This window comes from Topomyia yanbarensis, chromosome 3 (assembly GCF_030247195.1).
Source record: "Topomyia yanbarensis strain Yona2022 chromosome 3, ASM3024719v1, whole genome shotgun sequence".
Classification (NCBI taxonomy): Eukaryota; Metazoa; Arthropoda; class Insecta; order Diptera; family Culicidae; genus Topomyia; species Topomyia yanbarensis.
Genome location: NC_080672.1, coordinates 202,729,225 through 202,753,402, shown reverse-complemented (window position 1 = coordinate 202,753,402; position 24,178 = coordinate 202,729,225). Strand labels below are relative to the sequence as shown.

At 38.4% G+C, this 24,178-nt stretch overlaps 1 protein-coding gene across 5 annotated transcripts in view; it reads right to left on the bottom strand.

Annotated features, from left to right (window-relative positions):
- The window catches only part of LOC131692272 (chromatin-remodeling ATPase INO80), a 1,041,557-nt gene that overhangs the window by 248,199 nt on the left and 769,180 nt on the right, over positions 1-24,178 (bottom strand). For 4 of the 5 annotated variants that reach the window (XM_058979226.1, XM_058979227.1, XM_058979229.1 and 1 more), the window contains 2 exons: positions 9,908-10,112; positions 9,685-9,828 (listed from right to left, as the gene is read on the bottom strand). In XM_058979226.1, coding sequence (XP_058835209.1) covers positions 9,685-9,828; positions 9,908-10,112 — 349 coding nt within the window. Of the gene's footprint in view, positions 1-7,394; positions 7,688-9,684; positions 9,829-9,907; positions 10,113-24,178 lie in introns of all 5 variants that reach the window. The other variant, XR_009305948.1, reaches the window with a different exon arrangement.

Genomic DNA, 24,178 nt, shown 5'->3' with positions numbered 1-24,178 from the left:
ACAATGTACCATACACACTATATTAGCAACGAAAACACGATATAAGAATATGATCCACAGTAATACACTGTCATATCACTCGTTATCACATGTGTGGCATATTGAGGCACACTTCTGTAAACTAGAAAACAGTCAACAAAGTGTATCTAAAAGATCACAGCGACCCGTGTTTTTTTTGCTGAGCGACATGGAACATCGTGGCACATTGCGGCACAGGCTATCACGCTGTTTGTCTGCAAGCACAACTCGATTTATGCTAAGCGACTCACCCCTTGGTATAAGCCAAATAGATGAAACAGAATCGCCACTCGCTCGATCAGCAACAGAAAAAGATAAAAAAATTGCATTTTATTTGTCCAACGTCGATAGCAAAGTTGTACCAGTGATATAGAAACGACCAAACTCCTACCCAAATGGAAGAACTGCAACACGCTTGATTACGCTTCGTTCAGAATCGTGTTGGTCGATAGATTGAAAACTTAAGCATTATCGTGACCTCGTGGTTTAAAGTTCAGAGAGTTTGTACGTCGTAAAACATGGAAACCCGAGATCACTGCAAGTTTATGTAACTGAAATGTAATAAAATGTTCATTTTATGATATCTGTGATAATAAGATTATGTTGTCAACATTTTTTGAATGAGCGTTATTTCTAATTGTATATGATGAAATATGGCGTAAGTTGTTTTCTAAGCTACGTTTTCAATAACACCCAGAAGGTCAGTTGAAATATAATAAATAAATGGCAGTGTTATTGGCATCACTGTTTGCTATATTCCGGTCGTCAGTAGAGCTGATAGTTTTTTTTTTTGATTTTTTAGTGTTTTACACTCGCGATTATTTTTATTCTCGTTTTGTCTGTAGGGTGATGTGCCTATTATGGCAGTAGAGCCTATTGTGACCCTATTTCGTACCCCTTGGTTTCGAACCAAGCATATGAGATAATGACAATATCGATTTGGCTAAAACAGGTGTGCAAAAAAAGCTCAAGTTATATTCTTTATTTGTTGTGCACATACGTATTCAGAACTATCCACTAAATCCAACTTTTAATTAAAACAAAATCACCTTATTGAAATATCTGCTGATCCGCCTCACTCGCGTAGTGAACCGAAACAGGACGCAACGGCGCTTAGCAAAATAAACACTTTCGAGCCAGCATTTACCGCCTCATATCTCGTTATTCCGGCACAAATATATCAAATATTGCACTGATACATACCTTTATTTTAGCTGGAGAACCTTTTTACGATTATTTCACTTTAAAAGCACTCGTCAAACACTAGAATAGGCCTAGTGTTATAATAGGATAAAACTAAATACGGGGGTTCCTATTATTGGCATGTTTTTCTGATACACTACCACAATCAAAACCAACTTTTTGCATCCATCATACAGAAAAGAATCACCAGTGCGGCCAAACCAAAACATGAACTTGAAAACATAATGTTATGCAATTTCAGGTATAAGTAATCAATTATTTCAAGTTATTCAACTAATTGTTGATCGCAGATATTTTATTTTCAACTGCACATACAATTTGGATCGGGAGGAAGTAATGTGTGATGTGAACTTTATATTCCAGTTGTTAACTTTCGCATGGTTATTTCCTGCATGCGCAGTTCTGGGCGCTCTTCTACTAACAGCTGATGAGTTTCTTTCGTGTGCGTAATGTTTACGTTTGTTTTGATCGGCTGAAAAAAGCAGAATAATTCGTTTTACAAATCACGCGTTGGCGTCCATGATCTGGATACCTAGTTAGAATCGACGCAAATGAAATATGAGGCATTGCGTTTCAACTAGATTGTTTTTCGATGAGGTGGAAATCGGCACACCCATGAGGCGATAATTGGAACGTTCAGGTGGGAATAGATGCACAGAATAGAACAATTATTTTCATTTATGCTGAAAATTGAGACAATTCTGCCAAATAAGCATTATACAGATGTTTAAGAAACAGTACACTGATACTTTATTCTGAGAAAGGTTATAGGTAATATGGCTTCTTTTTAAGTTGTTCAAAAAATAGTGCGACCCTCTCCATAATGGTGCCAAAATAGGCTCATCACCCTATATCGTTTTATTCGGTAGTACGTGTGCATTGAAATTTCGTGACTTCAAGCACGATTATATCTACCGGTGTGATTCGTGAAAGTGATTGTTTTTGGTTGTGATTTTTGTTTTCACTTGACATTATCACTGCACAGACGTTACGCTCAATTTTTTCGCCAAAAGCGACATCTGCTGGTGGGTAGTTGAGTTGTCGCACGTTGCGTGCAAGTTCGCTTCCATTGACGCACGTTACCCGTTAGCGTTTTCCTGCGCATATTGCATACCCGCTAGGCGTTATTTCTACATCAACAGCATGGCTTGTAAGAACTGCTCGAAAGTGGTTAATGATTCTGATCGAATCACATGTCGTGGATACTGCGGAAATTCGTTCCACATGATATGCGTCAAGATGGATTATGATGTTCGTGACGTCCTGGGAACCCACCCACGGAATCTATTCTGGATGTGCGACGGCTGTGCTGACTTATTCTCGAATGATAATTTCCGTAGAATGGCTTCGCGTTGTTGCGACATAGTGCCTGACAACAATTCTCTGAAATCTATAAAGAACGACATAGCTGATTTGAAAGATGTCGTCAAAGCTCTCTCGGTTAAAGTTGACTCAAAACCGCTATCCCCAACTATAACGCCTTGGAATCGAATTGCTGAATATAATCCAGTTTCAAACACGCCTAAGCGCAAACGGGAAGATGATTCGCTCAAAACAAAAATTCCAAATATTCGTGGATCCAAAGCTGCGTTTGAAACAATAAAAACAATTTCACCACCTGAGGAGCTGTTATGGGTTTACTTGTCAGCATTCGATCCCAGCACGACGGATGATGAAGTTTCTACCCTTGTGAAAGATTGTCTGGGGGAGAATCTGCAACCGAGAATAGTTCGTCTAGTTCCTAAGGACAAGGATCTCTCAACTTTGAGCTTCATTACTTTCAAAGTTGGCGTTAGCAAATCATACAGGGATAAGGCTCTGTCCAAAGACTCTTGGCCGGAGAACATCTACTTTCGTGAATTTGTGACCAATTCAAAAATCCAACGACCTATCATCAGGATTGCGGCGGAGAAGAATCCATCTGGTGGTGGACAGTAGCGCCAAGCTGTTCCGGATAAACTCATCTGTCCAACTTCTTGTATCCCGGCGAGCGATTTAGGTTTACCTGGCGAATCGGCGACTTCTTCTGTGTCAGGTAAAGCCAAGAAGGGTATATGTCCTTCCGAAGCAATACAAGATGCTGCACGCCCTCAATGTAAATTTCACTTACAGTCTGCTGATGAACACAACTCTACCGCCGCTGTGAATCTTCAATGTCAAAAACAAAATTTGGATCCCATCGTAACGAGCACGTCTCTTCATAGCACATTCGGCTCTACAACGATCACAGAAGGACTAAGCACTCTATGCTATGCTGGTATGACTCATCGCACCCTGGGACGCACTGCAGCTAGCACTATGGAAGCCCTAGATCCCCCTGCCATAGTCGAGCCATTGCAGCCAGCGTTCACCAGTCGTCCCGGTCCTGTGTGCAGGAGTGGTGAAGGGGTCTTCCAAATCGATACCAACGGCAATCAATCGCGGCATTCAAACCTACAAATATATTACCAGAATGCCGGTGGTATGAATTCAGTAATCGAAGATTATTTGGTAGCAAGTTCGGATGAATGCTTCGACATAATCGCCCTCACAGAGACGTGGCTTAGCGATAGCACTCTGTCAGTGCAAGCATTTGGTGCCAACTACGATGTTTTCCGAACTGATCGCAGCTCACGTAACAGTCTCAAGGCTACCGGCGGCGGGGTACTTGTGGCTATCCATCGTCGATTGAAAGCGCAACTGATTGACGATACTTTGGGGGTCTGTGTCGAGCAGGTGTGGGTGCGAATCAAACTGGCTGGCTACGCACTTTTTCTTTGCGTGGTTTATCTTCCACCGGACCGCACTCGCGATTCGACATTGATTGATTCACATACTGAGTCACTGGAACGGATTTCCGCTCAAGCAAGCCCGGTTGATGAGATCCTGATTGTTGGTGATTTCAATTTCTCCGGATTAAAATGGCGCTCTGCTTCTGACGGATTTATGTTCGCTGATCCCGAATTGTCATCTTTTCATGCTGGTATCACCAGTTTGCTTGACTGCTACAGTCTAAATCTGCTGCGCCAAACGAATAATGTGGTGAACGAGAACAACAGAATCCTTGATCTCTGTTTTTCGAGCAAATCTGACTACGCGCCAAAAGTTACCGCAGCACCGTTCCCCCTGGTAAAGACTGTTAGACATCACCCTCCCCTGCATATATTGCTTGAAGCGATTCGAGTGAAGCATGACTGCTATGCTTCTGACACCGTCAGCTATAATTTTAGAAAAGCCAACTATAATAGCATTATTGACTTCCTGTCGAATATCCACTGGACTGAAATTCTCGACAATGATGATGTCAACGTTGCAGTGCAGACCTTCTCCAATGTTATGAGCTATGCTATCGATCGCTATGTACCCAAAAGAAGTGGCCTTCAATCTAAGCACCCAGCGTGGCAGACTGCCGAGCTGAGACGGTTAAAAGCGACTAAAAGAGCCGCTCTGAAGAAGTACTCCAAGTTTGGGGGCTACGTGCTGCGACAACACTACGTTCATGTTAACCAAGTCTATAAAAAGACATCGAAGCGTTGCCATGCCGATTACTTGCGAAACGTGCAACGTAAGTTGAAGTCCGAACCTAAAACATTCTGGAAGCATGTAAACGAGCAAAGAAAGGAATCCGGGTTGCCTTCAACGATGAGCTATGGAGGACGTATGAGCTCTAGTTTACAGGAGATCTGCCAACTATTCTCTGAAAAGTTCGCGAGTGTTTTCTCCAACGAGAAACTGACATCGACCCAGGCTTCACGCGCGGCTCTCAATGTACCTCAATCATACCAGTCTTTGAACTCTATCAATATCGACAATAATATGGTACAACTGGCGATTAGGAAAATGAAGGCTTCAACCTCGGGAGGCCCAAGTGGTATACCAACTATTATTCTAAAAAAATGCTCTGCCGGTCTAATTGAACCTCTTTGTCATCTGTTTCAATTGTCGCTAACAACCGGAGTATTTCCCGAACTCTGGAAATCCTCCTTCATGTTTCCAGTTCACAAAAAAGGTGATAAAAAGGTAGTTGACAACTACCGTGGTATTACAACGCTAAGCGCAGTTCCTAAGCTGTTTGAAATGGCTGTGTTGGAACCCATCTCCAGCCACTGCAAACAGTATATCTCCGAGACTCAGCATGGATTTATGCCGAAACGTTCAACATCTACGAATCTTCTGTCGTTCACAACATATGTTACAGATGCTATGTCGGACGGCCTTCAAACTGACGTTATCTACACGGATCTTTCCGCTGCTTTTGACAAGATAAATCACGCTATTGCAGTGGCAAAATTGGATAGACTTGGCTTTGGTACTAATATTCTCCGTTGGATGCAATCGTATCTCAGTGATCGTCGTCTAGCAGTCAAGATAGGTGATTGTGTATCCGAAGAGTTCTTTGCTTCATCTGGTATTCCGCAAGGCAGCCATCTCGGTCCATTGATTTTTCTTCTGTATTTCAACGACGTTAACTTTTGTTTAGAAGGACCACGGTTGTCTTTCGCCGACGACCTCAAGTTATACCATAGAATACGGAATACTGATGATGCAGCTTTCCTTCAACGCCAACTGGAAACGTTTGCGGAATGGTGCGAGATCAACCGAATGACCCTAAACCCCAAGAAATGTACGGTCATTACGTTCTCGAGGAAAAAAACGCCAATTCGATTCAATTACTGTCTAGCTGAATCCACAATTGACAGAGCGAATTGCGTCAAAGATCTTGGAGTTTTTCTCGATGAACAACTGACGTTTAAACAGCATATCAGCTATATTGTCGCAAAGGCGTCACGCTGTTTGGGGTTCATAATGAGAATATCTAAGCACTTTTCAGATATTTACTGCTTGAAATCTCTCTACTGCTCACTCGTTCGATCAACTCTGGAATATTGTTCAGTTGTGTGGAACCCTCATTATCTCAACGGTGTCCATCGAATTGAGACAGTACAGCGCAGATTTGTTCGGTTTGCCCTTCGTCGATTGCCTTGGAGCAACCCTCACCAGCTGCCAAGTTATGAAAGCCGGGGTTTGCTTATTGGACTCGATACATTGCAAGTGCGACGGGATCTATTCCGTGCTATGACGATTTCGGATATTTTGCAAGATCGAATTGACTGCCCCGAGCTTCTCAGTGCGATAAATTTGAACGTTCGCCCTCGCGCCCTTCGCAATAATTTATTCCTCCGATTACCTCTTCGCCGGACTAACTATGGAGTAAACGGTGCCATCATTGGTTTGCAGCGGACCTTCAACAGAGTGTCATCCGAGTTCGATCTTCACATTCCACGTAGCAGATTACATGTTGACTTTTTAAATAGATTAAGAAATTATCATTAGGACCATACTGTGTCTGTTGATATTAATTAATTATAAATAAATAAATAAATAAATAAATAAATAAATAAACTAGTGTTCTAGAACCGCAAATCAAATTAATTTTGCATACATTTTAATATGTATTGCATATCATTTGGCCATGATGGTGGTACCAGTTTATATGGGAATTTTTCGTGCGACCGAACTCTTCAAACCGTAACTTCGGAACCGGAATTTCCATCAATAGAAAATTCAATAGCAACCGATGGTGGTAAACTTCATTTGAAACTAAGCTTGTGTAAATCGGACCAGTTCTTCTCATCACTGGTAAAGTCTACAAATCCCACCGAAGACGGACCAAATGAGAGAATTGGGATTCGTACCGGTTGAATTCGGAGTCAACCTCTCCAGTAAATCATCAACGATATAACAAAAATTAAACGAAAACCGACAACATAAAAAAATCAGTATAATTAGCTATAAAGGGACTGCTTCATTTAAGGTAAATCTTATGCGTTTCAGGGCATCTGAAAAACAAGACAAATTTTTGCAGCGACGCATTTATACGGTTTCGAAAGTTCACATAAGCTTTCAAAAAATTTTATTTTTCGATCCTAGCACATACTTCTTGCTTCATTCATATATTAGGCCTAGTCTCTTTCTTTTCCTTTCCCCCTCCCATTGTCTATCTCCTACACACTTTTGTGGCGTGTATCTTATACTTCATGTGTACTCTTTGTTCGTGCTTTGTTTCAGCCGCCTCTGTGTAAGCGGCCGGTCAACTCCGCAATGCTCGCTTAGAAATTAAGGGGCAGCGGACCTGCTTTGGGTCATATGTGCATGGATAATCATAAAACGAAAACGTGCATATTGTTACTCACGACTTTTTTATGTGATGCGGGTTACGATGAAAGCGGATTTGCTGCTGTGTGCGATCGCCTTAGATCGCACGGAACCGGTGCCAAATTCGTCACCGCTGCTTCGCTCGAGGTGGCACGGACGCTGCAAACCCCGAACGTAACCGAAGACGAAGATGTTGATTGTCGATCGTAGCATGTTGGCTGTTCTGTTCAGCCAAAGGCGCGTTGATGAGAAACTTTGAGAGCTGACGGTGGGGTGAAAAGCTGTCACTAGCTTAATATTGTGGTGTGTTGGGTGGTTGACCGCTGCGAATCTGTCGAGAAATTAAGATCGCACACGACGCGTCAAATAAGCACGAGACGAGAGCACGAGGCTTATCTTTAAACTCACAAATACGCACACAACACTGTATACTATGACTGCTACTGAATGGCAACTTCTAGCTAGCTGGTTGGAAAAGAAAACGTAGCGTTTTAGCAAACTGATTAAGAATGTTCATGTCAATTAGTTACCGTTCAAAACACATCACACCGCGAACTTTACAAACGGACAACACCTGCCTCTTCTACTAGTCACACTAAACTGACAAATCTAGCATTTGAAACCCTCAGATTAACCGAGCATTTGGTAATCTTCGTACCGAAGCTTACTTAGTTAGTTCTTGGAAATTGTGATCAAATCCCTACAAAGGTCATCTTTTTCTAGGAAACTGTTTTGGCCATACCAAGCCGCTGCCCTCCCACATGATAGCGCGAAAAAGAATATTTTTCTGGAACTGACCCTTACGTCAGTGGCCACAACCGGTAGCAGGAATATATTGGCTCAAATGGCACGTTCCCCGTACATAATCGGGGATTTGTGCCTTCAGCAGCAAATAATCATCGTATTGGCTGGTGCATCTGTAGCATTGGTGGACGAATGCTAGGAACTCATCTGCTTCTTATATTATGTCCAGTCCAATTCTATATGGGAGTTAATTCGACGGTGAATACACCGGCGAGAGAAGTTCTCCCGAAACCGAGACATACAACCAAGTGTCGATTCTTCTTTGCTTTAAGCATCACAACTTTTTGAGTCCTTTGACTCCCTGTCTGGTGCCATTTAGCACCGTAACTCCTTTAAGCCCTTCGATTTCCATTCAGCTCACGACTTTACTAACATTTTGTTCGCAACCTAATCGCCTGGTGGTGTCGCGTCACGGACTACTCAGGAATCGGAATTTCTGTTTCGGAATTACGAGTTGAGGAGTGCGGCCACATTGTTATTCAAATGATGCAAAACTTATTAAAATAACTGCAAAATTACTTGGAGTAGCCAATCTGGGTCAATAATGATAACTCAAAGTCACTTTGACGCCATAGGCTTATGGGAGTGTTATTCCGTTATTTTTAAGTTAAGCTTATGCAAATCAGTTCAGCCAGCTCCGAGAAATTTGTGTGAGTTTAAATGATACACACACATACTCACATACATAAACGCATACATACACCCAAACATTTTACGATCTCGACGAACTGAATCGAATGGGTTATGACACTCGGCCCTCCGGGCCTTGACTTTTGGAGTGATTGCTTAGCCTTTCCTTATATGAAAAAGGCAATAAGGTTTTGTCCTACTCTATTTGGATTGGTTTCATTTTACGACGGTGCTCAATCCTAGTCGAAGTCGGACAACTCTGAGGGAAATGTGTTGGTATTATAAGCCACTCGGCAACTGATCGTGCCCCAGCCAGCAAGGATTCCTACCAGTCGGTAGGGTTGAAACATTAACCATCAAGTATTGGCTGCGAAGTTTGTCGAAACCATCACTTAAGTATAATGTTGTAGATTTCTAGTTTCTCCTTGTAATAATTAGAAATTATTCGTGTGGTATATATTTTAATTCTCAGATTCAGGTTATCGACTGTACAAATATTCGATCAGTGGTTGGTTAATAGAGTTGAAAACAATAAACCAAATGCCTTCAAGTTGCTAGTTGGTGAACAATAGTCTGTCAAATCATCCTTAGGGGCTATTCATAAATTAAGTAACGAGAAAGTTGCTCCCCCTCCCTCTATGTAACAAATTGTCATAGCTTTATCTATCCCACCTCCTCTATTACGTAATAGATTCACCAAGAATTTTTTTTTCTTCAGAAGAAACATGTTACGTAACGTTAAAACTTACTCCCCCTCCCCCATATGTCACAACATGTCACAATTTGTCGTACTACCGCCCCCCCCCTCCCCCCTAAACGCGTTACGTAATTTATGAATGGTCCCTTGTTGTGACTTACATATGTGGGTACGAATAATAGGAAATATTTACATACCAGATAGAATTGCGCTCGATTCTATTCGACCACTGCTGATTGTTAAACCGCCGCGTCGAGATCCTCGTGGTCTTCCCCGTTTAGTTCCACGCGGATTGTGACGCTTTCTTTGCTTACCCAGTCCATCGTACGTTAGAAACGAAACTAAAATTATAATACACAAGCAATTTTCATCAGTCTGGCAGGGAGTAAATTTAAATGATGAATTTTAAATTAAACTCACCCGGTGTATGTGGTCCACTCGTGCTATCACAGTCAGCAATCAGGTCATCGCTACTGGAATCATCTCTGCTGATAGAATCAGGTATCTTAATGACACTAGTATTTGATTGTTCGCTACCTGTCGGACTTAGTGCCCCTGACTCCAGGAAAGCTAAATCATCTGCGTCAAGTACGCCATCTACCCGCGGTCTTTTCTGTTCCACAACCTGCAGAAAAAAATCAAATTCAATTTGTTTATAATTAGTTTAACATCTAGTTAATTTGTACTAGATTATCAGATATTCAGACAGATTTCCTTTCTTTTTAACATGATTGGTCTTCATGCTAATTCAAATACAGAAGTCACAATGGAAGTCGGCCACCTGCTGGTACAACATTCAATCCCGAAATCATCATATTAATTATAAACGTGTATGTTTGAAATTGTAAGCGGATGAATTATTATATAAAACTATGCATTGAAAAAACTTTTGATATATAATAAATCATCACCTGTAACAATGCCTTTATTTAATTTTATTGGATTAAAAGAAGCCACATTATTTGCAGCCACGTTGACATAATTTTGTTGGCACTAATAACCATATCAGATATCAGATGCAGAGCTCCTAATTGGTGACAGGTTTGTTTGAACAGGGCTTACACATACAGGCAAGCTACTTCTAAAATTTTAAATGAATGAGCGAGCGTCACCAAAACCGTTTTAAATTATTAAAAATTCTTAAATGTTTAAATTTATAAATTTTAAAATACTAAAATTTTAAAATTAAAGGATTCAAAAATTTAACAATTTAAGGATTTAAAAATTTCAAATCTTTAAATTTTTAAATTCTTAGATTTTTAAATTAAAAAAAAAAATTATCATGTTAATTATAAACGTGTATGTTTGAAATTGTAAACGGATGAATTATTATATCAAACTATGCATTGAAAAAACTCTTGATATATAATAAATCATCACCAGGCATAGTGAAAAACGATTAGATGAAATTGCCAAAAAAATAGATGATCTCGCGGGTGTTATGGAAATGGCAAAAAATTTCAAACACACAGTGAAAAAGATAGTATGTGAATAAATAGTGCGAATTAATAAACGGTCTACTGACGCTGGTGGAGATGAGGATGAGCTGCCTCGACGTATACTTACGTGATCATCTGCCAAGCGGAGGAAAGTGGATGAGTGTGAAAACCACATTGACGAAACGCCAAAAACAAGCTTTGCGGATGCGGTGAAAGGTCGAACCGACAACAAAACTCTAGAACAAACCAAGAGAAAGGATACCATTCAAAAGCCTGACCCAGTAGTCATCATAAGACCAAAAGAAGGCATACAGGTTGACGATGCGCGTGCTGAGCTGCGAAGGAAAGCGGATGCTCGAAGTGTGAACGTGAAACGAATGACTAACGGCAAGAATGGTGAGGTTGTAATTGCGCTGAAAGATGATGAAAGTGTTGAGCTGTTGAAGAAACATGTAGAGCAAAACATGGATGGCAAATACGATGCCAGCGTCAGGAAGAATTTAAGACACACTATCAAACTATTTGGTATGAGTGATGTACTGAATGAAAATGAGCTGAGAGAAACATTAGTGATCCAAAACGACGTCTTTGAAAAACAGACGCACTTCAAGCTTCGAAAAGCATACCGAAATATGAAATTTCAGTTCAACAACTGCAGCGCTATCATAGAACTCGATGCTAAAACGTTCACTGCGGTCATGCAGAAAGAAAAACTTAATTGCGGGTGGGACCGATGCAGAGTGCTTGTTGGACTGCAGGTGACAATATGCTTTAAATGTTGCGGATACAACCACAAGAGCAATGAATGTAAAGCAGGAATTTCAAAGTGCTCAATCTGCAGTGAAAACCACCCCGTGAAAGAATGTAAATCCAAGACGCAGAAGTGTGCATACTGTGAAAATCTCAACATTAAGAGAAAGCTTACCATTGACACAAATCACGCCGCTTGGAGTATCCTTTGCCCGGTCTACACTAAACACTTAGAAAAGCGGAAAAACATGATTGATTATTCAAAGTAGCAATCATTGTACAGGTCAAAAGATCGTACCATCAACAACGTTCATCTGCTTCCCACGGAACTTTCCTGTCATGGCAGCGGCCTTTTCCGGTCAGGTAAAGATAAGAAGGGTATATGTCCTCCCGAAGCTACTCAAGATACTGCGCACCTTAAACTAGATCCACAATTACAGCATGCCGACGGGTGCATTCAGTCCGACTCCATCAATGACGTTCTTTTGGCTTCTAAGGAACTTGTATGTTATGGTAGCGACCTTTCCTGGTCAGGTAAAGCTAAGGAGGGTATATGTCCATAAGATTTTATGGTCACCGCAACATATTTATTTCATGGACTTGTTGACTTTTCTCGGTGAAAATGAAAACTCCAAATTTTCCCATTACCACACGTAACGTTTCGGCTTACTGCTCTTCAGCCATCGTCGGACGCCTACAAACATTTATTTAGCATTAACGTTAACATCAATTTGTTCACAAAAAATTTACAAACCTAGCATTCACAAATTAAACACAATTTACAATTAACTCACATAAACTTATATCACGCATCTCCATTCACTCTCGTTCACTCTCCACCGCTAGGCGGGCGATCACTCTTCGACTGTCTGCGTTCCTCGCTATTCAAACACTGTCGAAGCTTGTACGTAGACGATTGCTTCTGTGTGGACAAAAAGGAGCACATTCAAGAAATCTTAGACTCGTTCAATAATTTCCACAGTAAACTCCAGTTTACCATTGTAGAGGAGGACAACGGGAAATTGAGATTTCTTGACATGATGCTAACCAGAAACCATGATCGCATCGAAAGAGTTTGGCTACCCAAACAAGCGGATGGTAGATATCTGGATTTCAATTCAGAGAGTCCCTATTCGCATAAATGCAACACGGCAATTGTACTCGTAGATCGAGCAGTTAAGCTCTCCGACTGTAAAAACCGACCAGCGGCAATCGAAACAGCCAAAAAGATATTGCGAATAAACCATTACCCCTACTGGTTTGTTCGCAAAATTCTGAAAGATCGGGTCCATAAACACTATAATGGCCTACAGCTGAATAAAAATGCGACTGCTGAAATGGAATGCTTGCTTGCTTTCTACGGAACTTGAATGTTATGGCAGAGACCATTTCCGGTCAGGTAAACCGCTCTCCACGGAACTTTTATGTTATGGTAGCAACCTTTCCCTGTCAGGTAAATGCAATGAATGTATATGTTCTTCCGCACTAGGACATACAGATGCTGCCCCCGCTGAAAACCCACCCCCATTACAGGTGGACTCCATCGCCGCTCATCTTTCTACCGCTCAACCGTCAGGACATTACTTGCAGGAACATCTTAGTATCTACTATCAAAACGTGAGAGGACTACGCACCAAAATTGACGAGTTGTTCATCGCTGTTTCAGACGCCGAATATGATGTTATTGTTCTAACCGAAACGTGGCTGAATGATCAAATCAATTCACTCCAGTTATTCGGCTCAAAGTACACGGCTTACCGTAACGATCGCGATCCAGACAGTAGGGGAAACCGAGGAGATTTGAAACAGAGGAGAGTTGAAACAGTGCATATTACTAGCGAAACAGTACCGTTAGCGATTCAACACTAATGTTTTTATTTTATTTATATCGTGCCCACAAATCCTCCAATACACGCTAACTACGTTAAATGAGTGGTTGAGTATTTACGGTAAACACACTACAAAAACGAGCCAAAGTAAGTTTTCGTTATATTCTTCAAATTGGTATAAATAGGATATTATGTGATGTTTTAGCGAGAAAATATCATTATTATGTGGTCTTACAGCTGACATTTATGAATTGTATGCGTTTTTTTTCTATCTTTTCCACGTATAAATTGTAAATTGTGGAACAAACCTTACTTCTCGACCTAGGAGAGTTGAAACACCTTGTTTCAACTCTCCTCGATGATGAACTTCTAGTCTTATGGTAATGTTATAATCACATTAACGTTCCTGAATAAATAATAATCAAGATTCTTCTTTTCTGAATTGATAACAGTGATCAACATTCTTAATTTATTAGTTCTAGGTCATTTATAACCACGGAATATGCATTTGTTCTAATTGTTTACTCCTATCAGTTTCTGAAGCTTGGAGCGAAGTAACCATAATTCAAAATATACCAAATACTACCGATATGGATACCAAATTATCTGTTTTGATAAACACGTATCACTTGTAGACATAAATAGTATCACTGGTCATATCAACCATTTTGATCAATGCAGAATGTCCTAGGGGAAGTGGTTGGACAATAATACAAAACTAAATATATACGAAAAATGGATATCAAATTTCTCGATTTTACAGTTATAGTTAATTAGTGGTTAGGAAAAGTATCTGACTATTATTACTGCTGATATCAGTGTAGAAATTCCTGCATTTGTAACCAAAATCTAACATAAATTTTCAAAACAAGTGTTAGTTTATACGTAGATATACACTGTGAAAAATAATGATAATAATGCATGTCATTTTAAGGAGTGTGAACGAATAAAAATGACACAATTGCAACATTTGATGCTTTAGAAAACGTTTTGATAATATTTAAAATAATTGGTTACTTGTTTCAACTCACATTGATTGCTGTTTCAACTTATCTCGGTATGAGGAGAGTTGAAACAAAGAGAACACTGTTACAAAAATCAATATATTTATGCTTTGTTATTGATTTGTACCAGTTATTCTAATGCAATTTGATAAAGCATAAACAGAAGTAAGAAATTTAAAAATAAGCAATCATCGAATGACAGTTTTTGTCGATTTATCAAAAAAACCGATTTAATCCACCTAGCAGTGAGATGAGACATTTCTTACACATTTCACTATTGGATTAGTTTGCAGAACTCACGAGAAGTAGGCACCCAATTAGAGGTGGGATGAAAACAGTTTCTAGTCTTGCACGAATAAAATCTCGAATAAACTGAATAAATTATACAAATCAACAAAACGACCGAAATAAAAAATAAAACAATAGGTTTTTAAATTCATAAAATGAGTAGAAAAAGTAATGGAAATTATAATTTTGATCCAAATACACGAACCAAATTAGATTAGGTTATTACATAAAAATTAAGATTATATTTAGAAATAGTTATAAGATTAATAGAATAAATTGACTCATACTAACAAATTGAATGAAATAAAACGAATGACTGAACATGAAATGCATAAAATTAAAGATATGAATAAAATGAATCGGATAAATCAGATAAATCAAATGAATCAAATGAATTAAATCAATCAAATAAATCAAATGATTCAAATGATTCAAATGAATCAAATGAATCAAATGAATCAAATGAATCAAATGAATTAAATCAATCAAATAAATCAAATAAATCAAATGAATCAAATGAATCAAATGAATCAAATGAATCAAATGATTCAAATGAATCAAATGATTCAAATGATTCAAATGATTCAAATGATTCAAATGATTCAAATGATTCAAATGAATCAAATGAATTAAATCAATCAAATAAATCAAATGAATCAAATGAATCACATGAATCAAATGAACTAAATGAATCAAATTGATTTAATTCATCCAGTGAATACATGATGAATGAATTAATGAAATGGATCAAATGAATAAAAAGAATGGATGAACAAAACGAATAAAGTAAAAAATAAATGAAATGCATAAATAAAACAAACGAATCAAATAAACAAAATGAGCTGAAGTGATAAAATGAATAAAAAGAAGAAAATGAGCAGAATTAAATGCATTGATTAAAATGAAAAATTGAACAACAGTAAAAGGTTATAAATTAATATAAAGAAATAAATTGAATCAAATAAATTATTTGGATGAAATGATTAAAACTGAAAAAGTAGTCAGATTATTAAAATGAAGAAACTGAACAAAATGAATAAACTGGAAAAAATTAATAAAATACATACAATGAAAGCAATGAATAAAATAAGTTAAATGAATGATATGAGTAAAATGCACAAAAAGAGTAAACGGATCAGAGTGAATCCAAAGAATGAAACGAATAAAATAAGTAAAATGAACGCAGATGAACAAAATGAATAAAAAGATGCGGAATGAAATAATGAATTAAAATTAAATGGTCATATATTTGAAGCCAAACACATTTTTGAATAAAGAAAATGAATAAACCGGATTGTACGAATTTGAAAACCATTGCATCAGAAAGTTTTGAAATGTTCTTGAAAATCCCATCTTCTGAGAAAAGGCTAATAAATATGCAATGGACTTTCTAGGGCTTCCATCTTTTTGTTTTCATGCTTCTTTACTTGACGAATTCAAAGTTTACTTTTTGGTCACATATTCCCGAAAAAAGATTTATGTGCAGAACAGAATTTACTGGTCTAGTATTTTAACGTGCAATTGAATATAGTAAAGTGAGACAAGGTCACATGTGCTTTCAAGCCCCTTGAACAGAGAACGATAGAGGGAGAATGCGATTCGTGAATGAGACAGGTAGATATTTCAAAGTTTTTATTTGCATTGAAGTAAATAGTGTGAAATGTCTAGGCTATGTCGATTGCATAAAAGCGTGTTTGTATTGTTTCGTTCGGAATTCTCGTGCAGGAAATATGGATAAATAAGTCCTATACAGACCAATATTGTGAAAAAGAAATGGTTCAAACTACTCAGTATATCCCCCATCGAGAGTGGGTACTTTGGGAGACTTCTTTTCCTGGATCTAATTTGCGGATATTTTTGGTCTTTGATCCGTTATTTTTCATGAAAGTTCGTACCAATACAACGAATGTGCAGCTGATACAACTCATGGTTCATTCGCCTGCGCAACGTTCCGTCTTCCATCTGCACGCCACCATAGATGGTACGCAACACCTTTCGTTCGAAAACTCCAAGGCGTTGGTCCTCCACGAGCATAGTCCAGGTCTCGTGGCCGTAGAGGACCACCGATCTAATCAACTTCGTGCGGTGGCGAATTTTGTTCGACCAGAGTGTCCTCTGGAGTCCAACGTAGGCACGATTTCCCGCTAAGATCCGTCTCTGAATTTCTCTGCTGTTATCATTGTCGTCGGATACCAGTGAGCCCAAATACATGAATTCGTCGACCATCTCGATTTCGTCACCGTCAATCCGAACTCGGGTGGGAGGTTCACATTGTCGTCTCTAGAACCTCTTCCTCTCATGTATTTTGTCTTCGAAACGTTGATTTTTCTTTTGAAAATTTACCCAATTAAGCCAAATATTTTTCTGATATAGCCATGAATTTCCTTAATTTTAGTGTAGAAACAGGCTTTGAATACAATTGAATTAAAGTTGAGTTGATGTAGCAGCAGACAAAAAATAGTTTTGTTTTCTCAAACCTTCGCAATTACAATTAACAAATATTTCAGATTGACAGAAGATCTTATCACACAACTTAGAAATGCATACAGAAATAGCTAGATAGATGCGATAGAAGAGAGACACAGAGAGAGAGAGAGAGAGAGAGAGAGAGAGAGAGAAAGAGAGAGTGATAGAGATAGGTGGGGGGGCTGTGTGAGGAATGGCAAATGATGGTTAATGCAGTGACATTATTTTTATAGGTATATTATTATGATATATTGATTCTTACATTCTTATCATAAATAATGTAAGTAGTAATTTTTGCTCCATAACCAGTATAACCTAAATCTTGTAAAAGAGCTAAATTTTCGCTAGATTTTTGGGCTTCAAACATACAGTTGCTTTCGGTGACGCCACAAGTATAATTATATTAGAAATCTTTTATCTCACTACTAGGTGAATTACTTGTTGATCTGTGTATTGATATACCATCCAACGTTTACCTCATGATTGAACGCAATGCCTAATCCAAGGAATAAATACTAGAACTCACTGTTTCTTTATCAACGCATTATTTTGTCTTTGAAGTGAACTTATATATTGATTTTTGAGAAATAGTTATTTTTTTATAAAGGTAATTCACAAAATGTTCTCAACATCGAATTCCTTGAATCACGTAGATGTGTTTTCATACCCCGATATTCAAAATCGGTTTAGTTTTGCCCCTAAATCACCAGTAAAAAATGAATGAAGTATGAAACAATCTCATTTTTAATTAGTGGAAATTGGTAAGCGAGGACTAAAAATACAAAATGTCTAATATCTCCGCCGCTCGTGCACGGATTTAGACAATCTATAACTTGTTAGAAAGGTATTTTTACAAGCTTTCTGTTTATGTGCAGTTTGTGTATCGTTTGAAAGTTATTTGCAAAAAACCTGCTGTGTTTTGACAAAATCGCCCATATCTCAGAAAGTAAACAACATATCGAAAATCAAAAATAATAGTGTTAAATGGCAATGTTAGGCCTTTCATTTGAAACTAATTTCATTAAGATCGGTTCAGCCATTGCTGAGATAATTACATGACATTTTGTACATACATACATACACACATACACACACACACATACAGACATTGTCTCAATTTGTCGAGCTGAGTCGATTGGTATATGAGACTCGGCCCTCCGGGCCTCGGAAAAAGTTGTCAAAGTTTGAGCGAATCCTATACATTTCTTTTGTAAGAAATGTAAAACAAATTGTTTCAACCCTCCTCGGTCTCCCCTAAAGGGAAAAAACGCGGTGGTGGTGTGCTTATCGCAGTGTCCAACCGGCTCTCGTCTAAACATAAAACTGCTAGAACCGATCTCGAACAACTATGGGTAGATATTCGCGGTTGCGATACTAATATTCGTGTTGGTGTAGTGTATATTTCCCCCGACTCCATTTGTGATATAGATATTATTCAGAAGCACATGGACTCAGCACTTGACATCGCAACTTCCATTCAACCCAACACGGCTCATCTACTGTTTGGTGATCTGGACTTCTATGGAAAAGTACCTCCTCCGGCTATGCCTTCCTAGACCCTTCTGAATCAACCTTCTCTAGAGCGAGTATTGCCTTACTGGACGGAATGTCTGTATTGAACATGCTGCAAATGTGTACAGTAAATAACAGACGAAATCGAACCCTGGACCTTCTTTTCGTAAATGAAGAAGCTTCTATTAACTGCATCGTTTCAGAAGCCCTTGAGCCGTTAGTTGCTTGTGACGCACACCATCCTCCTCTTCTAGTAACGCAGATCTGACCCCAGTTAGTTGTTTATGACGAAATGCTAGATGTCAGGGAGTTCAATTTTTCGAAAACTGATTTTAATAGGCTCCAGAACTCACTGCAGGCAATCAATTGGAAGACTTTGCTGAATTCCGCGATCGATTTAGATGTTGCCGTAGAAAAACTTTCACTGATCCTAAAACAACTTTTCAAACTACATGTTTTCGCACCACGTCCCCAAAACCAGCATGGTCCAATCGTCAATTACGTAAACTGAAAAGACTGCGAGCAGCTGCACTTCGGAATTACACCAGCCGACGAAACCCCCTCACAAAACGAGAGTTTATTGTAGCCAGCAAAGGTTATAAGACATATAATCGCTTTCTCTATTCAAGACACGTCGCACAAACCCAATCGAACCTGAAACAAAATCCAAAGCAGTTTTGGTCTTTCGTTAACGGGAAACGTAAAGGAAATGGGCTTCCTTCCAGTATGTTCCTTGCAAATGAAACATCAAGTACCCCAAGCGGCATCTATGACCTATTCGCGCAGCATTTCTCAAGTGTGTTTAAAAAAGTCTCGGCCAACTTTACTCAGGTGGAACATAGTCTTCAGGATGTCCCTCGTGATGTAATTAATTTAGGCATTATTCAATTTACTGAAGAAGATATTCTAACTGCTATGAGAAAGCTAAAGTCGTCAACATCGGCAGGACCAGATGGTATTCCCTCCATTATACTGAAAAGATGCGCAAGCGCATTGTGTACGCCTTTAAGACTAATTTTTAACCAATCGCTGTCGCAATCAACGTTCCCCGTCTGTTGGAAAAAATCAGTTATGTTTCCCGTTTTTAAAAAAGGTGATAAGCAAAATGTTGCGAACTATCGTGGCATAATTTCACTCTGTACTAGCTCAAAGTTATTTGAAATATTAGTTGGAAATGTGTTGTTTCGTGAGACCAGAGCATATATATCGAAGGACCAACATGGCTTTTTCCCAGGTAGATCGACAACTACTAATCTAGCCCAATTTACTTCGCTTTGTATTAAAAATATTGAAGTTGGATCTCAGGTCGATACTGTATACACGGATCTCAAGGCTGCATTCGATCGTGTAGATCACTCTCTTCTACTTGCAAAGATGAAGCGGCGCATCGGAAAATTTTATAGGGTGGCTTAAATCATATCTCGCAAATCGTTCTCTGCCTGTAAAATTAGGAAATAACGAGTCATACAGTTTCATCAACTTGTCGGGAGTGCCTCAAGGGAGCAATTTAGGACCGTTGCTTTTCTCTTTGTTCTTCAAAGACGTTTGTTTTGTTATACCTCCTGGGTGTAAACTTATATATGCCGATGATCTGAAACTATTTCTTATTGTGCGGTCAATAGAAGATTGCAAGGAACTACAGCAACACTTAGATGCTTTCTGTAGTTGGTGTAATCGCAACTTGCTGGCTCTCAGCGTGTCCAAGTGCTCCATAATATCTTTTACACGTAGAAAAAATCCAATACTGTGGAACTACACCATCTCCGGGGAATCGCTAGAGAGAATGACAGTTGTCAGAGACGTCGGTGTACTTCTGGACTCACAACTGACATTCAGAAATCATTACTCTCAAGTCACAGCACAGGCAAATAGAAATCTCGGTTTCATTATAAGAATCGCCAAAGAGTTCACTGATCCATATTGTTTGCGGGCACTCTATTTTTCACTTGTGCGATCTGTCTTGGAAGCTTCAGCACCCATTTGGTGTCTTTACACAAGCATTTAGATCAACCGAATAGAAGCAGTGCAGGCAAGATTCCTCCGTTTTGCTCTTAGAACCCTTCCGTGGCGTAACCCAACAGAGATACCACCGTACATTAATCGCTGTCGCCTGCTCGATATGGAAACCCTAGCCAAAAGGCGGAACACATTTATGGCAGTATTTGTTGGGAAGATAGATGCTTCAGATATTCTCTCACAAATAAATGTCAATGTGCCCCCGAGAAGTCTCAGATCGCATAACTTTTTTAGACTCGAGTTTCGACGCACCGAGTACGGTCAAAACGAACCCATTAGGGCGATGTGTAATGTTTTTAATAGTGTTTATGACTAATTTGACTTTTCTGTATCTTGTGATGTTTTCAAAAATAGACTAAGAAGGTTGACTTAGATTTTAAGATTCATTTTTGTAATATTTGTACTTTTTAATTTTGTGCTGCTGTGAATATATTTTATTGTAGTGTGAATCCGTTGTAATCAGGTGTGAATATATGAAAAGATAATGGGTTTTTACGCCCATTTGAGGATTGCTTTTGAAGTATATCCTGAAATGGGCTTTTCCCGTTCAACTACATTTCATGTAGACCAACATAGGTCAGATGAAAAATAAGAATAAATAAATAAATAAATAAATAAATAAATAAATAAATAAATAAATAAATAAATAAATAAATAAATAAATAAATAAATAAATAATTAAATAAATAAATAAATAAATAAATAAATAAATAAATAAATAAATAAATAAATAAATAAATAAATAAATAAATCATCACCTGTAAAAATGCCTTTATTTAATTTTCATTGCATTAAAAGAAGCCACATTATTTGCAGCCACGTTGACATAACTGTCAGATATCAGATGCAAAGCTCCTAATTGGTGACAGGTTTGTTTGAACAGGGTTTACACATACAGGCAAGCTACCTCTAACATTTCAAATGAATGAGCGAACGTCATCAAAACCGTTTTAGATTCTTAAAAATTCTAAAATGTTTAAATTTATAAACTTTAAAATACTAATATTTTAAAATTAAAAGATTCAAATTTTAAATCTTTAAATTTTCAAATTCTTAGATTTTTAAATTTTTAAACTCTTGAATTTTTGAATCTTTAATTTTAAAATTTTAAAGTTTTAAAATTTTAAAATTTTAAAATTTTAAAATTTTAAAATTTTAAAATTTTAAAATTTTAATTTTTTTTAAATTTTAAAATTTTGAAATCCAGGGAGTTCAATTTTTCGAAAACTGATTTTAATAGGTTCCAGAACTCACTGCAGGCAATCAATTGGAAGACTTTGCTGAATTCCGCGATCGATTTAGATGTTGCCGTAGAAAAACTTTCACTGATCCTAAAACAACTTTTCAAACTACATGTTCCCGCACTACGTCCCCAAAACCAGCATGGTCCAATCGTCAATTACGTAAACTGAAAAGACTGCGAGCAGCTGCACTTCGGAATTACACCAGCCGACGAAACCCCCTCACAAAACGAGAGTTTATTGAAGCCAGCAAAGGTTATAAGACATATAATCGCTTTCTCTATTCAAGACACGTCGCACAAACCCAATCGAACCTGAAACAAAATCCAAAGCAGTTTTGGTCTTTCGTTAACGGGAAACGTAAAGGAAATGGGCTTCCTTCCAGTATGTTCCTTGCAAATGAAACATCAAGTACCCCAAGCGGCATCTATGACCTATTCGCGCAGCATTTCTCAAGTGTTTTTAAAAAAGTCTCGGCCAACTTTACTCAGGTGGAACATAGTCTTCAGGATGTCCCTCGTGATGTAATTAATTTAGGCATTATTCAATTTACTGAAGAAGATATTCTAACTGCTATGAGAAAGCTAAAGTCGTCAACATCGGCAGGACCAGATGGTATTCCCTCCATTATACTGAAAAGATGCGCAAGCGCATTGTGTACGCCTTTAAGACTAATTTTTAACCAATCGCTGTCGCAATCAACGTTCCCCGTCTGTTGGAAAAAATCAGTTATGTTTCCTGTTTTTAAAAAAGGTAATAAGCAAAATGTTGCGAACTATCGTGGCATAATTTCACTCTGTATTGGCTCAAAGTTATTTGAAATATTAGTTGGAAATGTGTTGTTTCGTGAGACCAGAGCATATATATCGAAGGACCAACATGGCTTTTTCCCAGGTAGATCGACAACTACTAATCTAGCCCAATTTACTTCGCTCTGTATTAAAAATATTGAAGTTGGATCTCAGGTCGATACTGTATACACGGATCTCAAGGCTGCATTCGATCGTGTAGATCACTCTCTTCTACTTGCAAAGATGAAGCGGCGCTTCGGAAAATTTTATAGGGTGGCTTAAATCGTATCTCGCACATCGTTCTCTGTCTGTAATATTAGGAAATAACGAGTCATACAGTTTCATCAACTTGTCGGGAGTGCCTCAAGGGAGCAATCTAGGCCGTTGCTTTTCTCGTTGTTCTTCAATGACGTTTGTTTTGTTATACCTCCTGTGTGTAAACTTATATATGCCGATGATCTGAAACTATTTCTTATTGTGCGGTCAACAGAAGATTGCAAGGAACTACAGCAACACTTAGATGCTTTCTGTAGTTGGTGTAATCGCAACTTGCTAGCTCTCAGCGTGTCCAAGTGCTCCATAATATCTTTTACACGTAGAAAAAATCCAACTGTGGAACTACACCATCTCCGGGGAATCGCTAGAGAGAATGACAGTTGTCAGAGACGTCGGTGTACTTCTGAACTCACAACTGACATTCAGAAATCATTACTCTCAAGTTACAGCACAGGCAAATAGAAATCTCGGTTTCATTATAAGAATCGCCAAAGAGTTCACTGATCCATATTGTTTGCGGGCACTCTATTTTTCACTTGTTCGATCTGTCTTGGAAGCTTCAGCACCCATTTGATGTCTTTACACAAGCATTTGGATCAACCGAATAGAAGCAGTGCAGGCAAGATTCCTCCGTTTTGCTCTTAGAACCCTTCCGTGGCGTAACCCAACAGAGATACCACCGTACAATAATCGCTGTCGTCTGCTCGATATGGAAACCCTAGCCAAAAGGCGGAACACATTTATAGCAGTATTTGTTGGGAAGATATTAACTGGCCGAATAGATGCTTCAGATATTCTCTCACAAATAAATGTCAATCTGCCCCCGAGAAGTCTCAGATCGCATAACTTTTTTAGACTCGAGTTTCGACGCACCGAGTACGGTCAAAACGAACCCATTAGGGCGATGTGTAATGTTTTTAATAGTGTTTATGACTAATTTGACTTTTCTGTATCTTGTGATGTTTTCAAAAATAGACTAAGAAGGTTGACTTAGAGTTTAAGATTCATTTTTGTAATATTTGTATTTTTTAATTTTGTACTGCTGTGAATATATTATATTGTAGTGTGAATCCGTTGTA